A 23,979-nucleotide genomic window follows, 5' to 3' on the forward strand; every position below is an offset into this window, starting at 1 on the left:
TCCCACCCTGGAAATGCCTCAAGGTCTCTGAGGCTATGTATCTAAGACTGCAAGGGTTCATGCGACTGCTCCCTGGACAGTGTGCCCAGCCTGGGTTTCCGACATAGACATATATTTCTGAGTGGGAAGGGTCCTTGGAGGTCATCGAGTCCAATCTCCCCATTTTACAGAGCAGGAAACTGAGTCTGGGAGGGGAAGAAACTTGTCCAGGCCTAGTCAGGACCAGGACCCAGACTCTTGACCAAGCCAAGAGCCCATCACCCTTCACGGCCAGTGGGGCGCTGCAGTACAGGCCGCTGCCTGCAAAACCTCTACCCAGCCCCCGGCACAATCTGGATCCCGGACGCGTACCGGGTGGGGGAACGGTCCTAAGTCACAAGGTCAATGCTTGCCAGAGCTCGCGCCCCCAGCCCCGATTTTCTGATTTCCTTGAATCTTCGCTACATCCTGTTACAGGACAACGATCGGGGACTGCAAGTTGCGCAACTCGTCCTGGGTCAGTAGGGTCGGAAGCGAGGGTAGTTCGTGACGCGACCAACCCAGGGGTGTGACCAGACGAGCGGCGCGCGCGCCCGAGGCGTACGGGCATGCGCGGGCCCGCGGGGGGTGTGAGGGAGCGGGCTCCTGCAGAGCGCGTGCGCAGCGGCCCAGGGCTCCGATTGGTTCCCGCGGGCCGGGAAGGCGGGGTCCTGCGCACCGCGCTTCCTCCCGCGGCTCCTTCCGTGTCGCAGCCCCGGCAGCTGGAGGCCGGGCAGGATCCGGAGTCCGGGCGGTGGCGGGCTGAGTGGCGGGCAGGTCGGCGGGGCCGGAGCTGGGGGCCGGAGTCAGGGCAGGAGCCTGGCCGGAAGCTGCGGGCTGTGCGTCCCTGCGAGGTGAGAGCTCGGCGACCCCCTGCCCCGGCCCCCGCCGCGCCCGGGATGGGGGCGCGCTGAGCCCTACCTGGGCATCCCGGCGAGCGGAGCTTCGAGCCCCGCTCCTGACTGTCACGGCTCTGACCCCTCCCACCAGCCCGGACCTCACCTCGGCCGAGGGACACCCCTCTCCTTCCAGTCTGCACACTTGGTCCCTCCAGCCAGCATTGTTCAGCCTCGTAGACCCAACTTGGGACCCCCTCTTCGACCCCCCGTAACTACGGCTTCTCTTTCCCTTTGCAGATGGACGGGACAGAAGGTAATGCCGGGCAGCCCGGCCCCGCTGAGCGGTCCCACCGAAGCAGCGTGTCCTCCGTGGGAGCCCGAGGTGGGTCCCTGCCTCCATCTCTTCCCCTTCATACCCTCCTGGGACCCCAGCTCTGGGGTAGTGGCTCTGACTTATCGTCTCTTTCATTAAAGATAATCTTTCGTATTCATTAAGAAATAAGGTATGTTGAAATGTGGAAAAGTCACAGAAGTCAGAAGACTTTGGGCTCTGTCACTAGGTTAGAGGCCAACTCGGTACCCTTCTTATATCTCACTCTCCTCGTTTGTAAAACAAAACAAAACAAAAGCACGTCTCACATAGCTGCAAAATTCAAATCAGATCACATGAATGAATGAAAAGTGACACTTACCTTTGTTTCATTTCTTTCTCACAAACAGCCTTTTGAAAACAGGGATCATTATCTTCGCTTTATAGGGAGGAAACTGGGCCCTAGAGAGGTTAAGGCACAGGCTCCTGGGGCCCTCCAGGTGATCAGGTGTTTGAGCATTCAGTGCCTCAGTTTTCCCTATCTGAAAAATGGATCTGAATCTCACCATCCTGGAGATGATTTTGTCATCTCTCAAAGTAGCTGTTGGAGCAGCTAGGGATCCAAAAAGCACCTGCACTTGTGTTAATGATAAACTGTGCCTTCCCTTCCGCAGGCTTCTCATTTGGTTCACAGACACTCTTTGAGGAAGGGGTATTAGCTCTGCTTTTACAGATGAGGCAGCTGGCACTCAGACTGACTTGCTGAAGTCAGCCAGCTAGCCAGAGACCAGGCAAGGTTTGGAACCGACTGTGCCAGCCTCAAGATCAGTGTTCCTTCACTGTGCCAGTGGTTCCAGGGATGGGGCTTTGAATCTGGCTGCTCTTCCAAGGGTCTCCCTTTGGCTCTGGGCTCCAAATGGGAATCCCACAGGTTGTCACAAGGGAATGCTCAGCTATTGGGGTTGTACTCTCCCTAGCCAGCTTAAGGCAGTCCTGAAAGGCCACAGTATTGACTCCTGAGGCTTGAAGAGTCCTAAGGAAGCATAGACCTGCAACTTGCTTGAACCTGGGGTGGCCTTAGGTATCTTCCGTTCCCATCTTAGCCTGGGCCAGAGAGAGACAGAGACTTGGCTGAGGATAATGGTGGGGCAGGAGCTCTTCCCCTCTCAGCCTGAGAGATAAATAAGCTGCTGTAACCTGTCTCTGCCTTCATTCTCCACCTGTGGAATGTTCTTATTCAGGGCAGAAGCACAGCAGAGTCTTTGGGGCTTCCAGGGGAGTTAGGGGGCTGCAATGGCCAGCCCTAATTTGGACCTTATGGGGTTGGGGTGGGACTGGTCTGTGGGCTGGAGTTGCTGGGTTTCTGGGTGGTTTGAGGGTCTCAGGAAGTCCTAATTGATAGCACTCTTAACAGTATCTTTCAGGGAGGCTGAGGCTCTACCTCTAGAGTGGACTTAGCCTCAGGACTGTGGCCTTGGTTTCCCCAAGGGCTATAGGCTAGGGGCTCCAGCCTCAGTGGGCGGTGAAGAGTCCCCAGTTGGCCTGGCTGTGCCTGGGTAGTGGGCCTCGGCTGACACTGCCCGGCCTCTGTCACAGCAGCTGATGTGCTGGTGTACCTGGCGGACGACTCAGTGGTGCCCCTGGCTGTGGAGAACCTGGCTTCGCTCAGTGCTCACGAGCTGCACCGCGCAGTCCGTGAGGTCCTGCAGCTCCCGGACATTGCCCTGGATGTCTTCGCACTCTGGCTCGTCTCCCCTCTGTTGGGTAAGGGTAGGCAGTGAGAAGCCCGGGCAGGAGGGTTGGAAGGGCACTGGCCAGTGCAGGAGCAAGGGGGTCAGTGTCGAAATCTCTCGCCACTACACCTGAGGGGGAGTGGGACTTGGGTGTGTCCTGGAGCAATGGTACCTGGGCCTGGGGCATCAGGAGGAACAGGACTGTGAGAGAGGGAGGCAAGGGTCTGTGGTCACTGAGCACAAGGTCGTCGCACAGCCTGGGCCCACGTAATTTCACCTCATTCTCATGGCCCAGGCCTGTCATGCAGATGAGGACATTAAGGATTGGAGTGGGGAGGCCAGTGAGTGGCAGGACCAAGACAGAACCGAAGCCTGGGTGGCCTCACAGCAGGCCTCCTTGAACTGTATCCTGTTCCATGGGGGCAGGGAGAAGGGTGTGACACAGCCTGGGAAACGGCCACCTCTGACTGTGAGGCTTTTGCCGAGGGTGGGGAGGGCAGGAAGAGCAGGGACACAACTTCTCTGCCAGGGAGCCTCTAGCCCTGCCTGGTTTCTGTCCCTGTGACCTCCCACATCCTGCCCTTTCAGGCTGAGATCACAAGGTGGAGTGGGGGTGGGCGTGGCTCTCCAGATCCTCAGGCGGGGGGATCCCTGGGTAAGTAGGGTCTCTGAGCCTGCTGGCTTGAACAGAAAGAGGGCCAAGGGAGAGGATGCCCCATGTCATCATTTGGGGAAGTAAATTGGTGCCAGGGCCAGGCATGTTTTCTGAGCTTAAATATTCCCTTTGTTGTAGAGGAACAGGGGCAAGAAGGGGGTGACTGGTCCCACTGAGAGTGAGCAGTACAGCCTGAGTCAGGCCCAAGGGGTCCCTAGTGGTTCCCGCCTCTCCTGAGGCCACTGGGGTGTGCACCTCTATCTGGAGGGAGGCTCCCCATCAGCTTGGAGGGAGAGAGGGAGCCGCCGGCACCCCCCCCCCCCCCCCCCCCGCCAGCCGGAGCTTCCTGCCCAGCTGCTGCTCCAAGTCTCTCACCCACCCACTTCCTGCTGGCCTGTGTCCCCTGCCTCCCCACACCCAGCCCAGCTGCCTTTCTTTCACCTCTAGGCTGTTGGTCAGGACCGTGGACCCCTCGGCTTGTATGTTTGGAAAAGTGGGAAGGGCATTCCATGTGGGTCAGCCCTTGCCCTGCCCCAGGAGGCTCCTGGTGCCGGGTATGGGCAGCCTGTGCCCTCCTCCCACTTCCTCCTCCGTCTACCCCCTCCCCCTCCTCACCACATTCCTGACCCCCCACGGTCAGAACTTGAATGGGCTGCCTGTGTGGTGCCACACTGTCCAAGAGGAGGTGGCTAGAGGCCCCAGCACAAAGTCAGCACCCACTTTGTTCCCAGGCCAGTTTCAGGAAGCTGAAAGGCCACTTAAGCTTTGACCCGGAGTTCCCAGACTGGGTGAAACAGTGACAGAGGCCCCAGGGCCGTGAGCCCGGCAAGGTAGGGAGGGGGTGCCGTTGGCTGGAGCCACCCTCATGCCAAATGTTTTGGCAGGGCTTGGCCTTTTCAGTGCCATTGTCACTGCATAGAACATGGCTCCAGGGACTGTCAGTCTCATTTGGGTGACAACCTCCAGACAGGAAAGCCCCATCTGGAAGTCTGTGGGACCACAGGGTCAGCATAGTCCTGTTCTGATGATGGAGTCCTCTGAGCTGTGGGGTCAAGGTTAAGGCTGGCCAGGGCTGGGCTGTTAGCAGGAGGAAGGGCGTCCTTGTCCCCGGGGTCTACCCCCCCCCAGTGTGTCCAGCAGATCCCAGCTAGTCAGTTACCTTGTTCACTCCACAGGGATAAGTCGGGCAGCATTCTCCATGCTGGGGACGAATGGTGTCCCTGCCCTCAGGGAACTTACAGTGGAACATCAGAATTTAAAGTGTGGGGAAGGGACATTTGGAAGCAGAGCTCTGTTCCTGGTTTAGCCACTAACTCTTTGTGGCCTTGGGCAGTCACTGTCCCTCTGGGCATCAGTTTCTCACCTACAAAGTGGATGATCTTCCGGCCCTCCCAGCCCTGATGTCCTAGAAGTCTCCAGATGGAGCGAGCACAAGATCCCTCTCCCGCTTGCTGTGTGACTTAGGACCAAAAACTTAATCTCTTTGAGTCTGTTTTTGCTATGGGTGGAAAAGGGAACAGGCTTATTGCAGGGTACGTGCACATAAATTACTTGAAATTGTTCTGCGCAGTTACTGTGGGCTGTGACTGTCATCATTATTGCTGTTGTTAGTGGGCAGTGTGATGGGATTGGGTGGCAGCCATCAGACTGGTCAGACACTGCGTGGGCCACTTCCCCTCTCATTCCACAGAGGTGCAGCTGAAGCCCAAGCATCAGCCCTACAAGCTGGGCCGCCAGTGGCCGGAGCTGCTGCTGCGCTTCACCGATGCCCCAGATGACGACGTGGCCATGGGTAAGTACTGCTGCCCGCCTGTCCCCACCTCAGGGGCCCACCTGAGTCTGGAGCATTGGCTCCCAGCCTAGCCAGGTGTCAGGTGGAGCTGCCATCACTGAGGGGCAGGACCTGCATCTCCCCCAGGCTCTGTCAGCCATTTTTGGCAGGGGAAGAAGGGGTCCCTAAGGCCAGCCAGGAGAGGTGTGGGCTGGGAGGAGCATGAGCCTCTTGAGATGAGGTGTGCACCCTGCTTTCTGGACGGCTCTCGGGTTTCTCAGTCATGGTGGGTGAGGTTGGGAGCTGGAACCTAGGCCAGTCAAGGGAGAGGGTAGGGCTGGGCCAAGGGGGGCGGCCAGGCAGCGACCCCAGCCTCTCTCCCCAGACGAGCCTTCCCTGCAGTTCCGAAGGAACGTGTTCTTCCCAAAGCGGCGGGAGCTCCAGGTGAGCGGGAGCCCAAGCCGCACTGCCCAGGGCCCAAGCCTTGTGCCCAGCCGCCCCTGTCCCTGGCTCCCCATGCCTTGCCCGCCCCCAGCTGAGCAGCCTTTCCCTGCACACTGGCCCACAGATCCACGACGAGGAGGTACTGCGGCTGCTCTACGAGGAGGCCAAGGGCAACGTGCTGGCCGCGCGGTACCCGTGCGACGTGGAGGACTGCGAGGCACTGGGAGCCCTGGTATGCCGCGTGCAGCTTGGGCCCTACCAGCCCGGCCAGCCTGTGGCCCACACCCTGAGGTGAGGGGCAGTGTGGCAGGAGGCAGGGGCACCGGGTGGGCTTGGGTGAGTCAGTCCACCTTTTGGAGCCTACTTTTCCTCATCCATGCCAGGCAGTCAGAGACTTGGTAAAGTGACTCTGTGAGAGGAGCCCACAGCCAGGGGAGCCCCAGACATGTGGGAGGGTGGGGCCCAGCCTCCAGCCGAGGGCAGGAGGGAGCTGGGCTTGTTCTTTTGGAGTCACAGCCAGGAACCAACCAAACGCTGCCCCCTGCCCCCCTCCAGTTACCAGTAACAGTCCCCAGCTTTCCAACCGCCTGGGATGGAGCCTGTTCCCAGACTCTCAGCATGTCAGCTCCCCACTTCCCACCTCTCTCTCGGGAATTCGGGAACTAGCGGGCCTGGGAGCAGTGAGGGTCAAGGCTACCGTGACAGCCAATCAGGCCAGTCTCTGACTTCCATGGAGGACGATCCTGAGGTCTAGAAAGAATTCCACTGAAGATAAGCTTGCAGCCCAGCCTCTTCCTAGCCAGGGTTCCTCCCCACTCCGACCCTGCGTGTGGGTGAGCCAGGGAGAGAGGTGTGCGGACAGGGGCCCTGCACTGGGGGACCTACAGCTGGAGCCTGGCAGAGACCACCCTGGCTCAGAGTCCAGCCTGAGGGCTCCCAGCTGAGCTGGCTCCAGGCTGGTGGCCGTGGGGTCCTGGTCCTCATGATAGTCATGTCAGAAAGTAACAACAAACTCAGCTCGAACTGTTTGGAAGCAAGGGGTCTTTGTTGGATTGTGTAGCAGATGAGGCTGGGCCAATTGTGGTGCCTCAGCCGAGCTCAGTGCAGGGGCTCTGGTGGGATCCCACCCCTGTCCTTGCTCTTGCCCAGCCTTGCAATCCTCTGGGCCAGCTCGCCCTCAAGCAAGCTCTTGTGGCCAGGAGGCCACAGCTGTTGTGTTGGGAAGGAGAGCCTCTCTTCCCTTACATGGCCTGACCCTCAGATTCACTCTGATGACCGATGGCTCGGTCCCAGGTCTACCCAAAGGAAACGCTGGCCAGGCCAGTGACTAGCTGCAGCCTGGGTCCTCCCTTGTGTCCCACCATGAGCCTGCACAGATGCCGTGGACTGAGAGTGGGGAAGGCTGGGTTCCCACGTGACAATGGGGAGCTGTTGATAGAAGTAGGGATGTGTGGGGAAAGGTGGACAGCCCCCTGGAGAGCCCTCCCCATGCCCTTCGTGGTTGGGCCTCAGGGCAGCACAAGTTCCTTCCTTGCCTTGGCCCTTCCCCTGAACCAGCTGTCCCCTCCCCGTGGCCTGGGGTGTGGAAGCCCCAGCAGGGCCCTCTTCCCTCTTGAGTGAAAAGAAAACCACCCCGAGATTTGTTCAGCACTAACCTCATGCCAGGCACATGCCAGCACCCTTCTGTGCAAGTAAGGATTAGTGTCCTTGTTTTTGTTTTTTGTTTTTTTAAAGATGACCGGTAAGGGGATCTTAACCCTTGGCTTGGTAGTGTCAGCACCACGCTCTCCCGAGTGAGCCACGGGCCGGCCCTGGTGTCCTTGTTTTATACAAGGGGAAACTGAGGCTCAGAGGACTCAAAGACTGAGAAATCCAGCTGCAGCTGATCAGAATGACCAGTGCACAGCCCACGTGATCCCCGGGCTGCCTGAGCTGGGAACGCCAGTTATGGTTCTGCTGAGAGTCTTTCCTTCTTTGTATCGTGCGTGAGGATGTCCTGTTTTTCTGTGCTGATTGTAGGCTGGTGTTTTCACATCCATGTCTGGCAGAACAAAGCAGTGACAGTGTTAGGCCACTTGCACCAGTTTTTGGTTGTAAAAGTTCCACTGCTTCAGAAATCCCAACTGTCTCAACTTAGTGGCACAGATGTTGCTCTGAAACCCTGATGCCACAGTCGGCCTCCAGGCAGGTGGCCTGGTGTTGACTCTTCTCTTGGCTTCCCAACCTTTGCTTGGGCCTCTTACCTGTGCAATGGAGCTGCAGACCTGCACCCACCTCTGGGCCTTCCTTCTGTGCCCGGCCACCCTGGGTGTCAGCTGCCCCATGCAAGATGGGGTGGGTGGTCCTCCTCCACAGTGCCCAGCACACCGTGGATGTGATTCCTTCCCTCCTGGGGATGAAGACTGGGCCTGGTGACCCCTCAGGTCTGCCACCTCAGAGGTGCTCCTGGAGTTTCCTGGGCAGTCAAGTGGCAGCTGACCGGGTGGGGGATGGGAGGGGCTGGGAAACAGGGCCAGGTCCATGTGGGGGCCCCTTGGTGCAGATGGTGATGCTGAGGCAGGACTGGCAGGGAAGGCAGGAGGTGTCAGGAGCAGCAGGACAGAGCAGGATAAGAGTGGTGGATTTGGATGGTGACCCTGGCTTGGGAAGCAGAGGGACAGCCCTGGGTCATCCTCATTGGTTTCCCACTCCATCCTGGGCCTGCACTGGTTTTAGGATCAAGGTCACTGCCACCCAGGTCAGGTGGGGAGCATTGAGAAAGGAAGGCAGGCGCCTCTTGCTGGCCATACAGCTGGTTGTGGCAGAGCCAAATGTCTAGCTCCAGAGCCTGCCCTGTGGAGAGGAGCCATGAGCTGAGCCCACCTCTGTCTGGTGCCTGGGTCTCCCCTCCTGGGCCCCTTACCCAGTCTCTGGCTTGGAAGTAGCTGGTGTGTGTCCTTCCTCCAGGCAACCCTGCCCCCGTCCACCACCCTCTTTTCTTCAGGGGGAGAATTCCCCACCCCCACTCAATAGTCCCTAAACATGAAGCGGGGTTGTCCTGTGAGCCAGGTTGGCCAGGCTGCTGCTGGGATGGAGACTGTAGGGATCTCTCTGGTGTGGGTGTCCAGGGCAGGGGCCTCCAGCACCCCCATTGTGCAACGTAGGGCACTGGTGTGCTCTTCTGCCCTGCGTGTCACTGAGTTAGGCCACCCACCTCCTGCGCTCCCCATGAGCATGACACCCACACCCTGAGGACCCCCGCACCTCTGGTCAGCCACCAGCACCTATCTTCCTTCTTCACAGGGAGAAGCTGGACTCCTTCCTCCCTGCCCACCTCTGTAAGCGGGGCCACGGCTTCTTTGCTGCCCTCCGGGGCCGTGGGGCCAAGGCTGGGATGGGTGAGCAGGGCCTGCTGGATGCCTACCGCCAGGTGAAGGAAGCGGTCAGCAGCGCCATTGGGCAGGAGGCCACCCTGGGCACCCACTACCGCGCCTACCTCCTCAAGTGCCATGAGCTGCCCTTCTACGGGTGAGCAGCCACAGCCCCAGGGCTCCTCTGCCCTCCCCTCGCAGCCAGCAGATTATTCTCCGTCCCTGCTGGCGCAGCTGCCAGAGAGCCCATCTCTGCTCCAGCTGAGCTCTGGCTTTTCCGTGAAGCAGCGCCTTGACGTCAGCACCTCGGGCCCCTCCATCCCAAGCTGGACACCTCGGACGGGTCCTCTCCTCCCACCTGCCACGGTTGCTTGGTCCTTGACCTTGCTGTCCTTCGCTTCAGCCAACTCTCTCACTTGGTCACCACCACGGGCTGGGTACTCACTAGGCAACTTGTTGAGCCAAAGACCCCGAGAGACCTGCCTAGAGAGACAAGAGCATCAGAGGGTGAGGACACGCCATAGGCGGGCACAGGCAGCACCTGGGAGATAGAGGAGGGCATGACAGTGATCCAGCAGAAGAGATGAGACATCAGGCTCAATAGATGTCGTGAGGGTGGAGTGGACAGAATTTGCTAGATAGGTGTGAAGGAGGAGAGGAGAGGAGGCAGAGGGGACTCCAAGTTTCTGTCCCAAGCAGCTGGCAGATGGGGTTGTCACCAGCTGGGATGGGGAGGGCCAATGGAGTGGAACGAGGGGAGGTCGGGAGCTTGGTTTGGACATATTGGTTTTGAGATGCTTGTCAGACACCCCAGTGGGGATTCCGAGTGGGCATTTTCTAGAATGCCAGAGCTAGGGAGAGAAGTCTGGGCTGAAGATGGTGACTGGTGAGTCCTCAGCACATGGAGGGTGTCTGAATCCAGAAGCCCCGACAGGTGGCCAAGGAGGCAAGTGTAGGCCACGCCAGGAGGGGACCCTGGGCCTCCCGCACCTGGGAGGGGGCAGGACACTGCAGCTTTGAGGTCACGGTGGGCTTGTCTCACCTGGGCTGCAGCCGGTGGAGGTGGGAGTGGGCGGAGGAGGGTGGGGTCTGCGAGCGTGACCGGCTCTCAAGGAGTTTGGGGGTGGAGTGTCCAGCATCGGAGCAGGGATTGTGGGCGCAGTGGGGTGCAAGAGGTGAAGCAGCAGCACGCGTGCGCTGATGGGGTGGGTGATCCGGTCGAGAGGGCAAGGTTGCTGGGGTGCTCTGGCATGGCCTGGGGAGAGGGTGGGAGGGGGGCCAGCAGAGAGGAAAGGTGGCGGCTCCCCGGGGCCACTGCACACTTCCCAGTTCCAGCCCTGAAGCCGCTCTTCAGGGCAGCCTCGCTGCCTCGTGCTTCCGGCAGGTCCTGCTGCTACAGGGTCTTTGCCCTGGACACTATGCAGCAGGGATCTCATGGCCACCTCCTGCAGCCTCAACCCCAGCCGCCAGCCCTGGAGGTTCCTTGCCCCTGAACGTAACTTGCGCTGCCCCGTGCCTGGGTTCTTGCTCATCCCTCTGCCTGCGGTGCCCGCACTTCTCTGTGCTGTCCAGGTCCTTCTCCCTCCTATTCAGCCTCCCGTCCTGCGCAACCAGCCCAGATGCCACAGTCCCTCAGTTTCCCCCTCCATGGGGCGGGTTTCTTTTTAACCTTCAGTCACCCGAACAGCCTAAGCTTCTCAGGGCCAGGACAGGACCCAGGGCAGGCCCTCAAGCATTCTCGGTGCTGAAGAGCAGAGACTGACACCTGTCCCCTCCCCAGGTGTGCCTTCTTCCACGGCGAAGTCGACAAGCCCGCCCAGGGCTTTTTGCACCGGGGCGGGCGCAAGCCAGTGGTCGTGGCCATCAGTCTGGAAGGCGTGCATGTCATTGACAGCAGGGAGAAGGTACTGCCTCTGGCTCCTCCAGGGTGGGACCGGGGAGGTCCTCTGTAGAGAGGAGGGGAGTAGGCGTCCTTGCCCAGGCCTTCCTGGTTCCCGTGGGCCTGTGGGTGGCCTGGGGGCAGGGTGGGAGGACTGTCCGGTTGGGACTCTGCCTCCCTTGATGTCCTCAGGGTTCCTTCTCATCCTGAGGGCTTCCCTAGGTCTGCTTTGGGTCAGCTTTTACACCCAGAGTGCCAGGCAGGGTTGGCTCGGGCAAGGGGAGGCTGCAGCTGAGATTTCCGCCTCTGTGTGGGGGGAGTCTGGCAGCGCCTGGCTGATGGCTGGAGAACAGCTCGTGGTTTTCCAGAAAGACCCCACGACTAGGAGCGCTCCTGGGCTGACTGAGTCCTGCTTCTCCTGCATTTGGCAGTTGGCTGTCTCAGCTGCTTGTCTGGAAGGCAGTGTCGACAGTGGGGCCGCTTCGCTGTGTCTGGGCAGGGGGCCTCTCCTTTCCCCACCCCCCCAATTTTTTTGTTTATACCTTGGATTCAGCAAGAAGGAGTTCTCTCCTAATAGCAGAAGAGCTTGGCTGAATCCAGCCCCTCCTGGGCAACAGTGCCCAGGCACTCTGTGCCCAGTTTGGCCTCCTGCTGAGATGCTACCCAGCTTCTGTCATGGCAAAGGCCCCCCCACATTCCTCCCCACGTGACTCTCCAGTGGTCAGGTGTTGTGGGATGAGGGTTTCAGCCTCCCTGAACCACAGCCCTGGGAAAGTCTGATGAAAGCTGGGGCTCCTCTCCGTAGAGAAACACACGAACAAATTTATACTTATTCTCAGAGAGGCAAACACCCTGGCCAAGTGTCCCCTGCTGGTGGCGCCAAGTGGGAGGGGGTGAGGAGCAGGCCTCTACCCAAGGGGCCAAGCCGAGCTCTGCATCTCCTGCTGGCCAGCATGTCCTGCTGGGCCTGCGCTTCCAGGAGCTGTCGTGGGACCACACCTCCCCTGAGGAGGAGGAGCCCGTCCTGTGGCTGGAGTTTGATGGGGACAGCGAGGGCACACCCGTCAACAGGCTGCTCAAGATCTACTCCAAGCAGGTAGTGGTGGCATTGCCTGCTCCAGGGGCAGGGGGAGCTGGGCCCTGGTGACCAGGGGCCCCTGACTGTTGGAGGCCACTGGCTGGCTGGGAAGGGGTGCCGAGGGCCTGGGGGTGGGGGTGCCTGAACTGCTGGCCTGGAGCAGCCCTGGCGAGTTCGGGAGGCCTGTCTGCAGATTCCGCACCAGGTGGTGGCAGGTGCTGCAGCTGGAGCAGCTGTTCGTTGTGGGCTTGCCCAGTGCTGCGCACCCAGCCTGTGCCTGTCCTTCTGTCCTCAAGACCCCATGAAGTCGGTGCTGTCCTCATCTTGCTCTCAGAGCGGGAACAGGCGTGGATGGGCGCAGGCCCTGGGGTGCCTCTGACTTATCCATTCGCTCAGCACCACGTCTTCCACCCTGACCTCCATTCCCGTGCCCCTTCCTCTCCTGCTGTGGTCACATCAGAGCCCTCCCCGAGACAATGGCCCTTTCAGTGACTCTTCCTTGCTTTTCTCCGGGCACGTGGACTCACTCCAGCAACTTTCATCTCCAGAAACACATCCTGTCCCGCTGGCGTAGCTGGTTCTTAGACCCTCCGTCCCCACACTTCTGCTCCTTTTTGGTGCCCCTCCCCACCCCTGACCCCTTTGCAGCCACCTCACCCTGCACTCTGCTCCCACACTGCTCCAAGCTCCAGCAGCTTCTGCTTTGCCACACCAGTGGACGGATCTCTGTCCCCTCTCCCCAGCTTGGCCAAGCTTTCCTGGGGACTCCTCTCATCCTCCGTGGGCTTCTCCCCCATCTCCCTTACTGGCCCTCCTCTCCCTGGCCTCTCCTCCTCTCCCTCCTGTACTAGTGTCTACAAGCTCTTCCTTCTCATGGCTTGGAATTGCCAGATGTCCCCATCTTTGTGCTCATGAGTTCATAATTTTTATGTCACTTGTCTAGACCTCTTTTTTTGGTTTGTTTGTTTGGTTGGTTTTTTAGTTTTTTGGGTTTTTTTGGGCAGCCAACCAGTATATAGACCTCTTATTTTTTAAGTAAATGTTTTATTGAATTGTAATATACATACGCAGAAGTGCACAAATCCTAAGCATATATAATGCAACAGATTTACCTAAAGTAAACAAACCTATGTAACACCATCCAGATCAAGAAACAGAACACTCCTAGGAGCCCCTAGAGCCCCCTCTCAGTCACTGCTCCCCACCAAGGGACCCACCACCCTGATGTCTGTCACCCTAGTCATTTTGCCTGGTTTTAAACCTCACGTAAATGGATTTTTCCAGTATGTGCTTTCTGTCTGGTTTCTTTTGCTCAGCATGGTGTTGGTGAGATTCATCCTGCTGCAAGTGACCACAGTTAGCTCGTTCACGTTGCTGTGTGGTATTCCAGTAGATGACTTTGCCACTGTTTATTTCTCCATTCTGGTGCTGATGGACAGTGGCTGTCCGGGTTGGAACTGTTGCAAATGCTGCTGCTGGGATCGCTGTTGTGCATGTCTTCTGTGCACACAGATGGGTATACACCGAGCCGTGGGCTTGCTGGATCCCCAGGTAGGCTTAGGCTCAGCGGTGGTGAGTCACTGCTGATTTCCCAAGGCAGCTGTTCCAGCTTGCACTCAGCCCGCAGTGAGACAGCGCTTGCTGCTCTGTCTCCTCTCCAGCGCTTACTGTTGTCAGTCTGTTTCATTTTAGCCATTCTGTAGGGTGAGCAGTGGTATATCCATATGCTTTTTTCCCTTTATTTTTAAATCAACTTCATCAAGGTGTAATTTACAATAAAATGTACCCATTTAAGGGTGACTTTTGACAAATTTATACACCCCATGACCACCACCATGGTCAAGCCATGCATCGGTTACTATCCACATATTTGCTTGTTTTTATTGACGTTATTTCCATCCCCCTAAAAATCTCCTTATAATTTTCTTTTTTTTTTTTCCTTCTGGCTGGTCTGTGCAGGGGTCCAAACCCTCGGCCATGGTGTTATAACACCGCATTCTAAACCAACTGAGCTAACCAGCCCACACACGTTATGTTTTAATTTGCATTCTCCTCCTGACGAACGAGTCGAGCATTTTTTTATGTGTTTATTTGCCATTTGGAGATCCTCTTTGATGAAGTACGTGTTCAAGGTTTTTGCCAGTTTTTCTTTTGTGTTGTCTTTTTTAAAAAATTGTTTTGTACATTTCTGATTTCAGACTCGTACATTCACCAGCTATTTGACACCTCCGCTTAACCATCCTAGAATTTTGGTTTTCCCAAATATCATATAAATACATTTATCATGTGACTCCTACTATTTTACCCGGGAGGAATGAAGGCGTGTGCTCCTACAACCCCTCGCACTCACATAGCTGCTTCATCTGTAGGAACCGAAAGGTTGGAAACAGCACAAAGGTCCACCAGCTGGTGAACAGATAAATTAACTATGGTCAACCATATAGTACATACAAGGATACTTCAAGAAGTTCATGAAAAGATTTGCATTATCTTTTAATTCTTTTTTTCCATGAGCTTTTTGAAATATCTTAGAATAGTGTATGCAGCCTTTTGAGACTGGCTTCTTCCACTGTTAGCAGCTTTTGAGATTCATCTGAGTTGCTGGGGTCGTCGGTCCGCTCCTTTTTGTCGTGGATAATACTGTGCTATGCGGACGTGCTGCGCTTTATATGCTCACCCATTGAAGGATGTTTGGGTGATTTTGAGTTTTTAGCTTTTATGAACAAAGCTGTTCTAAACATTTGTGTGCAGGTTTTAATTTAGACGTATGTCTTCACTTGTATAAAAACCTAGGGGTGAAATTCATGGATTGTATGATGAACATATGATTAACTTTGTTAGAAACTGCCAAGCTGTTTTGCAGAGTGGCAGTACTGTCCTGCATTGCCACCAGCACAAGTTTCAGTTGCTCCACATCCCTGTCAGCACTTGGCATTGTCAGGTTTTGTTTGTTTGCCATTCTAGTAATGTACGGTAGGGATATGTCACTGTGGCTTTATTTGCATTTTCCTGATGACTATTCGTGTTGATCATCTTTTCATGTGTTCATTAATTCTGTCTACGTGTCTTCTCTAGTGTCATGTCTGTTCACATCATTTGTCTGTTTTTTTTTATCAGGTTATTTGTTTTCTTCATGAGTTGTGAGAGTTCATTATGTATCCTGCATAGCAGTCCTTTATCAGATGTTTTGCAATTATTTTCTTCCAGTCTGTAACTTGACTTTTCATATTCTTAACTACATCTTTTAGAGAGATATTTTTAATTTTAATGAAATCCATTTTATCAATTTTTTTTCTTTTATTATTTGTGCTTTTTGTTTCCTAAGTAATTGTTCCCTAACTGGAGATCACAAAGATTTTCTCCTATGTTTTCTTCTAAAAGTTGTGTAAGTTTGGGCTGGTCCATGACTCACTGGGTGAGCGTGGTGCTGACAACACCAAGTCAAGGGTTAGGATCCTCTTACTGGTCATCTTTTTTAAAAAATAATAAATAAATAAATAAATAAGAGTTGTATGAGTTTAAATTTATATCCCTCTCAAGTTAGTCTTTTCGTTTGGTTTTTGACAGCTAGCATAAGGATTCAAACCCTTGGCCTTCGTGTCATGACACTGCACTCTAACCAACCGAGCCAACCATCGGTCAGCCCCCAAGTTAGTTTTTCATGTAAGGTGTGACATATAGGTCGAGATTGATTTCTATGCTTACCGATGTCCAGTTTCTCCCGTGTAATCTGTTAAAGGGACTGTCCCTTCTCCACTGAATTGCATCCTTGTTGAAAATCAACTGGCCACATATGTGTGGATCTAGTTCTGTATTCTCTGTTCAAAGCCATTGATCTGTGTGTTGTCTTTCACTAATAACCACGCTATATTGATTGCTGAAGCTTTATAGAAGTCTTGAAGTCAGACAGTATGATTTCTAGATCTTTGCTCTTCTTTTTCAGAATTGCCTTGGCTATCCTAGTCCCTTTGCATTTCCATATTAATTTTGGAATCAGCTTCTTGATCTCTACCCCTCCCCCCACAAAAAAAAGCCACCTAGGATTTTGATTAAGATTGCATTGATTACTTTGGAGAGAATTGACATCTTAAGTCTTCAATCCACTTATTTTTATATCTCCACTTATTTGTTGATTGCTTTCATTAACATTTTATAGTGTTCAGCATATAAATCTTGTACAGCTTTTATTTTATTTAATTGGTGCTACTGTAAATGGCACTGTTTTTAATTTCAATTTCCAGTTGCTCATTGTGTTATATAGAAATGCAGTTGATTTTGTTATCCGTATATCCTGCAGCCTTGTTGAACTCACTCACTAGCTCTAGTCACTTCTCTGCAGACTCTGGGATTTTCTGTATAGACATTATGTTGTCTGAGAGCAGGGACACTGTTCCTCACTCTCCAGGCCATGTGTCTTGCTTGTCTCGCCTGAGAGCACTCACGCGACCTCTAGGACAGTGTTGAATAGACAGGAGTGAGCAGATGTCCTCACTCGCCCCTGACCTGCAGGGAAGGCCTTGTCTCGCACTGGATAAGCATGATGTTAGCTGTGGGCACTTCTTAAATACCCTCCGTCAGGTTGAGGAAATCCCTTCTAGTCCTGGCTTGCTGAGTTTGATCTCAAGTGGACGTGGCTGCATTTTAAGGGCAGGTGCTCTGAACCTCAGAAGCACCATGAAGTTTTGTTTCAGGGAACTTGGAGCCTTCCCTGTTACGTTGGCAGTGCAGGATCCTCTGTGCCCACCGACTACCACCTACTCACCAGCCCACTGCCCAGTCTTAGCGTGGTGGCATCCCCTCAGTGAGAAAAGGAGGAGGGTGTGTGGAGGCTGGGTCACGAGGGCAGGGAGTGTGACAGATTGGGCTCTTCCTTCTGGGCTGGGCAGAGTTGCCTACCCTCCTCTTCCTCCCCAGAGTTGGGAGTGTAGCTGCTGAGGCCTCCTGGGGAGCACAGGGCAGGCATTCTGTGGCCCTTGCCTGCTGCTGTACCCAGTGCCCACAGCAGCACCTGGCACATCTAGGCCCTTGGTAAATATTTGTTTCCTGACACCCTCTGACAGCTTTCTGTCTGGGACTCCCTGAGACCCCTTAGATCCCAGTCATCTGGTGCCCAACTGTGCCCACTCACATCTGGCCTTTTATTTTTCACCTTTTGTGTGCACGTGTGTTATGTTTAAAGTCTGTTGAGAAGGCGTCACTTTTGAAGAATGTGTTCAGAGGGAGCTGCCGCGCACCCCCCAGCCCTCAGTGACATCCCCACCCGCTTCCTTGTGGCCTGCTGTGGTTCTCCATCCAGCACATGGAGATGTCTTCAGCCCAAAAACACCCCTGGCTGCTCCCTCCCACGTCCTCTGCAGCAGCTGGCCTGCCTTCCCCACCTGCTCCAGCCCATGCAGCCAGCCTTCCCGGGCTGGGCCCTCTGTCAAGTGTTCTGTCTTTCCCACCCCAACTCCCAGGACTGGGAACCCCTGCTCTTCCACCAGGACTCACCTCTGACGTCACCCCATGTGGGATGCCTCCCCTGCCTCCTGGTCCACAGAGCCCCTGCCTCAGCCACTGTCCTTTCTCATGAATGGTGCTCGTCCCACATCTGCCTCCCCACAAAGGGCAGGGGCCAGCAGTGGGCCTGGACAGCCAGGGGCCGCCGCCCTGCGGACCTCACACTGCCTCTTCCGCAGGCCGAGCTGATGAGCAGCCTCATTGAGTACTGCATCGAGCTGAGCCAGGCTGCTGAGCCTGCGGCCCCCCAGGAGAGTGGCCTGGGGCACCCTGCAGCCCCTGGCTCCTTGCCACCACCCACCCAGCGCCCGGAGCTGCGGAGGCAGGGCAGCGTGGTGTGCAGCCGCATCCAGCATCTCTGTACCATCGACTACGTGGAGGACGGTGAGCCACACCCTGGCGTGCACACACACGCGCGCGCATGCACACGAGCTCCGGGGATGGGGCGCTGTGGAGCCATTGCAGATACACGGGGGTTGTCCTTCCCCTGGGGGGCCTGGCCCAGAGCTCTCCTCTGTCCCTTCTCACTGCTGCCTCCGCAGATGTGTTCACCATGGCAGCATCCAGAATATGAAAAACTGGAAACTCCCCACTGCCTCTTGTTAAAGGTGTGGGTAGATAAATGATGGGGCCACACCCTGGGGAATTCAGTGCAGCTGGTAGAATGCAGCACCCTGAATGCAGTGTGGTATCTTGGATTGGATCCTGGAACAGAGGACATTTGTGGGACACCTGATGAAATCCAAAAGTCTGTAATACATAATACAGTTGATAAGATTGTACCAGTGTTCATTTCTTAGCTTTGACGTGGTTACAAAACATGCTAACGTTAGGAGAAGCTAGATGAGGATGCGCAGGAACTATCTATACTATCCACAGCTTCTCTGTAAATCTAGAATCATTCCAAAATAAAAAGCGTTTTTTAATGCTTAAGAGATCCACATTTAAATGGCAAGATTTTTACAAAATAATACTAAGTAGAAAACAATCACGTAATGAAAAAAAATTAGGTAAGAGAGACCCCAACTGTGGCAATCAATTACTGTGACTTCTTTCTTCTTTGTATTTCTTTGTAGCACTTAAATTTTTTACAAGGGCTGTCCAGGTAGCTCAGTTGGTTAGAGCATGGCCTTATAACACCAAGGTCGTGGGTTCAGATCCCTGGACCGACCAGTCACCAAAAAAATAAATTTTTTTTTTTTTTTTTTTTTTTACACAATGACCATCTTTTTTTAGTGGCTGGCTGTATGGGGATCTGAACCTAAGACGCTGGTGTTATAAGGCTGTGCTCTAACCAACTGAGCTAACTGGCCAGCCCCTATTATTTAAAAAAATTTTTTTTTTTGGCAGCTGGCTGGTACAGGGATCCAAACCCTTTACCTTGGTGTTATCAGCATTATGTTCTAACCAAGTGAGCTAACCAACCAGCCAGCCCAATTTTCATAATCAGAAAAAGCAACCTTTTCCTTTATTTCTTTACCACTGTTGTAGTTATTTCCAGTTTTTAGATACTATAAACAGCATACCTGTAGCTAAAACCTTACTTGGAATCTGAACTGTTTCTTCAGGATAAATTCCTAGAAATGGACTTGCTGGGTCAAAGGGTATGCACATTTTAAGGCTTCTCTGACACCTGCCGTCTTGCAAAGAGCTTGTGCCCACGCATACCCCTCCCAGCAGAGAAGGCGGCATCTCCCTTTTGCACCCTCTTCACCCACAGTGAACGGGTCCGACCGTTCTGACAGAGAACTTAGTTGGAATATTTTTAGGTGTTTGATCATATTTATATTTCCTTCATGAATTATTGTTAATTTCTTTTGTCCATTTTTCTTTCGTTGATTTTGTTGTTATTTTATTTTTGTTTTTGTTTTTCCTTTTGGTGGCTGGCCAATGCAGGATCCAAAACCTTGACCTTTGGTGTTATAACATGGTGTTCTGACTGAGCAACTGGCCAGCTCTAGTTGCTTGTGTTTTTTTTATATTCACATCTTACATTAATATGGTACATTTGTTAATTAATGGTCTGATCTGATACACTACCATTAACTAAAGTTTATACTTTATTCAGATTTCCTTAGTGTTTATCTAATGTCCTTCTGTCTCAGGATCCCATCCAGGACGCCATGCTGCATTTAGTTGTCACATCTCTTTAGGCTCTTGTTGGCTGTGATAGTTTCGCAGACTTTCCTTGTTTTCGATGTTTTAAAGAGTACTGGCTGGGTATCTTGGAGGATGGCCCTCTACTGGAATTTGTCTGATGTTTCTCTCATGATTAGACAGGGGTTTTGAGTTTTTGGGGAGAAGACCGCAGACGTGAAGTGCCATTTTATCACATCACAGCAAAGGTGCATATCAATATGATTTATGACTATAGATTCTGACCTTGATCATCTGGCTTGTTTTTGTTTTGTTTTGTTTTTTTGGATGGCCAGCTGGAACCCTTGACCTTGGTGTTGTCACACCTGGCTTGGTATTTTTAGCATGTAAGAATTCTTTTTATGCTACCGAGGCACACCTTTAGTCAGTCGTATGTGTTGCAGGTATTTTGTTTCTTTGGTCTGTTCTTGACCAAGCTTTAGCAGAAGCTCCTCAGACATCACAGCTGGCCCAGTACCAGATGCAAACCCACTGCCTCTGATTTGTGGGGGCTTGGTCTGAACAGACTCTGGAAGGAGCCATCCCATTGGAGCTAGAACCCAGCTTCCTGGGGCCTGGGCTGCCTCACCCAGGGAGAGCCCCTCCGCAGCGTGTCCCTCTTGTTCCCCCACAGGCAAGGGCATCAAGCGGGTGAAACCCAAGCGCACCACATCCTTCTTCAGCCGGCAGCTCTCCATGGGCCAGGGGACTTACACCGCGGTACAGCCCACCGACAGCCTGGAGCAGGGCTGAGGGCAGCAGCACCGGGCGAAGAGTGGTGCATGGGGCCCCCGAGACTGGCCCAGCACTGTCCTCCTTGAGGGGCAAGGGCCAGGCTGCGCTAGTCTCAAAGGTTATGCACAGAGGGGAGGAGGGCTGCCTCGGCTGCTCAGGGTCTGCAGGTATTTCAGACCACGGAGAAGTGACTTCTGTACCTGGGATGATGCCTGGGCTGTGCAGAGCTGGCCAGGGCTTCCACAGTGGCCCTATTGCAGCCTGCCCTCTCTTCCCCTGGACTCTGGGCCCAGCTGCTGTCTCAGGACCAGCTGATCAGGTCCCGGCTGCCCCCTCCCACCTAGAGACTTGCCTTTGTGCCCTTCTCAAGATGGACGGTGTCCCCTGCTCTGAAGTGCCTCCGATGGCAGGTGGTTAAGGATTAGGGCTTGGGACCTACAGGTCCACTGCGTTCCTCTGGACGTTGGTGACCACATCCCCGCATTCCTTCTGCTGGCATTCCACCACCACCCCCCCACTGCCAGGCTGGGCCGTCACTCTCAGGAGGGTGGGAGGGGACCTCCTGGATTGAACCATGGCAGAGACAGAAGGTGAGGGCTCCCCACCCCATAGCTCCCTGGCTGAACTGGGACTGGAGGGAGCCGGGCAGGGCCCAACTCCGGGGACCCTGTGCCCCTCACGTCTCCCTTGCAGGCATGAGACACTCTGACCAGAAGGAAGGCGCCTTTTTGTTAGCCTTTGTTGACATCACTGTGTTGGGAGGTGGCTGTCCTGCAGACCAGCAGGCCCACCAGACCCACACACTCCACACTCTGTGAAAAGCTCCCGAAAGCCCCTGTGAGCACCCAAGGAACTCCCCTCGGTGGACCACCCAGGACTGCCCTTTCCTCCCAGTGTTCTGGGTCCTCAGGTTTTAGTTTCTGTATTTTTTCATCTGCTTTGGATCCACGAAGCCCGTGAACTGTGGGGAAACTCCATGAAATGCCCTCATTAACCTCAGAGCTGCTGGGAAGGGCTACAGGTTTCCCTGGGGGCGAACCCGTGCTCAGGGAAACGCCCAGTGACACAAGACGGTCTCTTCTCTCTCAGGGACGTTGGAAAGGAGGTTTTGATGGGGGTGATTGCTTTGGCTTTTCTCCAGCTTTGCCCTCCTGGCAACGGTGGTTCTATGTGTTTTCCCAGATGAGCTGGGGTCCCCCTGAGAGGCGGGTTTCCCCAGCCCCTGGGTCCCTCTGTGGAGGGTCCGTGGCTCCCGGGTGCTTCCCGGCGCTCCCGCAGAAGAGGCAGCCCGGCTCAGCACAGGGCTCGCTCTGTTTCCCTTCCCAGGGGAAAACCGGGGGAGAGGAAACGGGAACCTCTTGTACGCCGAATGTGAGAGCCCATTCATCCCTCCTCCCTTGGGCAACTTCTGAACACTCCAGATGTTTTGAGGTGGGCTTGCCTTCCAGCAACAAGGACTTTGTCATTTGTCATAATAAATAGGTGCAAAGAATAGGTGAGAGATGTCCCAGCCACAGGACAATATCAGCTGCCACATCTTGTCCCCACTCCTGGAGTCCCTTAACCTCGCTGAGCTGCCCAGCTGGTTCTGGTGGCTCCAGCCCTCTGGTTATCTCTGTCCCACTGACTGTTTTTTTTTTTTTTTTTTTAAAAGATGACCGGTAAGGGGATCTTAACCCTTGTCTTGGTGTGGTCAGCACCGCGCTCAGCCAGTGAGCGAACCGGCCATCCCTATATGGGATCCAAACCCGTGGCCTTGGTGTTACCAGCACCGCATTCTCCCGAGTGAGCCACGGGCCGGCCCCCCACTGACTGTTTTGATTCCTGGTGAATTCTTATCTGCTGGGGCGTGTGGGTGTGGGTGTGGTTGGGTGTGTGTGTTTATATGTACACAAATGACGTGTTTCTGCTCTTAAGTCTCTTTCTCTGTTTTCTAAGCATCCATTGTGCCTTAACCTTTTCTTCCTGCCCTTTGGGACAGAGCAGCGTTTTATCAAATGCCCTTTGAATGTTCTCATTCTTTTGTATCATGTGACTTACTACCAATAAAATCCTTTTCTAGCCGACTGTTGGGTGGCTTATGATATGAAATAAGGAGGGTGTCTTCATTACAGCCTAGGAGTTGACTACAGGCTGTGCATTTGGTTTTTATTCAATATGTGTGCAGGAGCGCAGCGCTCAGGGCTGGCCAAGCTGAATGCTGATGGACAAGTGGTTTCCTCATCTGAGTGGCTTGGCAGGGACTCCCAGCCGAGTTAGCCGGTCCAGGAGGGGCTCTAGGGGTCCTGTGGGAACCAAGGGGGTAGCTCTGCAGATTCTTGTGCCCTCCCTAAGGGCACCTTGTGTCCCAGCCTGGCCAGGAGGCAGTTTGTTCTCACAGTTCGGAGGGAAGAGACAGCACCAGGCCCGCTGTGGGCTTCACAGGAAGCCGCCGCAGCAGCAGTGATGGCACAGAGCTTTGTCCCTGTAGCATGAGCACCATTTGGGGTTTGGGCTTCACACTATGAATGTTTCTGAGATGGGAGGAGCCAGCCATGTATCCTCTCGGCAGTGTGGTCCCGGGACTAGGGCTTGTCTTGGACGTCCGTGACAGGGAGTGGTACCTTGTCCTCTGCCTGGCCAGGACGGCGTGATGCAGTGACCACATCGCTTACATGAGATACTGACTCGGGGGTAATAATAGTACCTGCCTCATGGCGTGGTCAGGTATAGACCAGGGGGTCTGGCGTAGACCAGGGGCTGGGTAGGCCTTAGCTTCTTTCGTCATCTCAAAGCACTATGCCTGGCAGCTGGGAGGAGAACTGGGGCCACATGAGCAGCCGGGGCCTGCGATGGCACAGGCCCCTCACATGTGGGTAAGGGAGCGCCACAGCCTGGGCCTGGTGGGCCTGGAGCCACCCTGTCAGTTTCCTATCACTGCTGTAACAAATGACCACGCCTTAGTGGCTTAGACCAGGACGCACTCCTTGTGTCACGTCTGTAGGTCAGAAGTCTGATGCGGGTGTCAATGGGTGAGCACAAGGTGTGGGTAGAGCTGCCCTCCTTTCTGAGGCTCTAGGGGAGAATCCGTTTCGTTTTTCAGCTTCTAGAAGCTGCCACATCCCTTGGCTCCTGGCTCCTTCCTCCTCTTGGGAGCTGGTAAGGTGAGCGGAGTCCTCCCATCACTCACTCGGACCTCCTTCCATCCTCACGTCTTTCTCTGACTCTTCTGTACCCTCTTCCACAAGAACCCTTGTGACCACTACACTGACCAGTTTGGGTAGTCCAGGGTCATCTTTAGGGTAGCCAATGAGCAACTTCGATTGCCCTTTGCCATAACCTGGCATATTCAGGCTCCACGATTGAGGCAGAGACATCTCGGGGCATTATTCTGCCTCCCGACCACCCCTCCGTCTCTGTCCTCCCCTGCTTGATGCTCCAGACCCACCACACCAGCCTCTTTGCTACTCTGTGTCCCTGAGGCCTTGTCATGCTCTCTGCTCTGGGCTGGGCACCCTGCCCTGAGGCCAGTGAGCAGGAGGGGCTGCCTGTC

At 54.7% G+C, this 23,979-nt stretch overlaps 1 protein-coding gene across 3 annotated transcripts; it reads left to right on the forward strand.

Annotated features, from left to right (window-relative positions):
• The first annotated feature begins 741 nt into the window (after window positions 1–741).
• Window positions 742–22,505, forward strand: FRMD8 (FERM domain containing 8). Of its 3 annotated transcripts, none has more exons than XM_063093400.1 (11): window positions 742–872; window positions 1,155–1,239; window positions 2,764–2,931; window positions 5,246–5,347; window positions 5,712–5,770; window positions 5,895–6,061; window positions 9,053–9,277; window positions 10,901–11,024; window positions 11,952–12,095; window positions 17,756–17,960; window positions 20,347–22,505. In XM_063093400.1, the coding sequence occupies exons 2-11, from the start codon at window positions 1,155–1,157 to the stop codon at window positions 20,463–20,465; spliced, it is 1,398 nt and encodes a 465-aa protein (XP_062949470.1). In that variant the 5' UTR covers window positions 742–872; the 3' UTR covers window positions 20,466–22,505. The 3 variants fall into 3 exon arrangements, with proteins under 3 accessions (XP_062949470.1, XP_062949471.1, XP_062949472.1); XM_063093401.1 differs by having other exon boundaries at window positions 2,767–2,931; XM_063093402.1 differs by lacking the exons at window positions 17,756–17,960; window positions 20,347–22,505 and adding an exon at window positions 13,394–13,474.
• Window positions 22,506–23,979: the final 1,474 nt, after the last annotated feature.

This window comes from Cynocephalus volans, chromosome 4 (genome assembly GCF_027409185.1).
Source record: "Cynocephalus volans isolate mCynVol1 chromosome 4, mCynVol1.pri, whole genome shotgun sequence".
Lineage (NCBI taxonomy): Eukaryota > Metazoa > Chordata > Mammalia > Dermoptera > Cynocephalidae > Cynocephalus > Cynocephalus volans.

Coding starts and splice junctions, on each gene's coding strand:
- FRMD8 (XM_063093400.1), top strand. CDS start 1,155: ATGGACGGGACAGAAGGTAATGCCGGGCAGCCCGGCCCCGCTGAGCGG. Junction 2,932..5,245: donor GCTCGTCTCCCCTCTGTTGG/GTAAGGGTAGGC, acceptor CTCATTCCACAG/AGGTGCAGCTGAAGCCCAAG. Junction 11,025..11,951: donor TCATTGACAGCAGGGAGAAG/GTACTGCCTCTG, acceptor CCTGCTGGCCAG/CATGTCCTGCTGGGCCTGCG.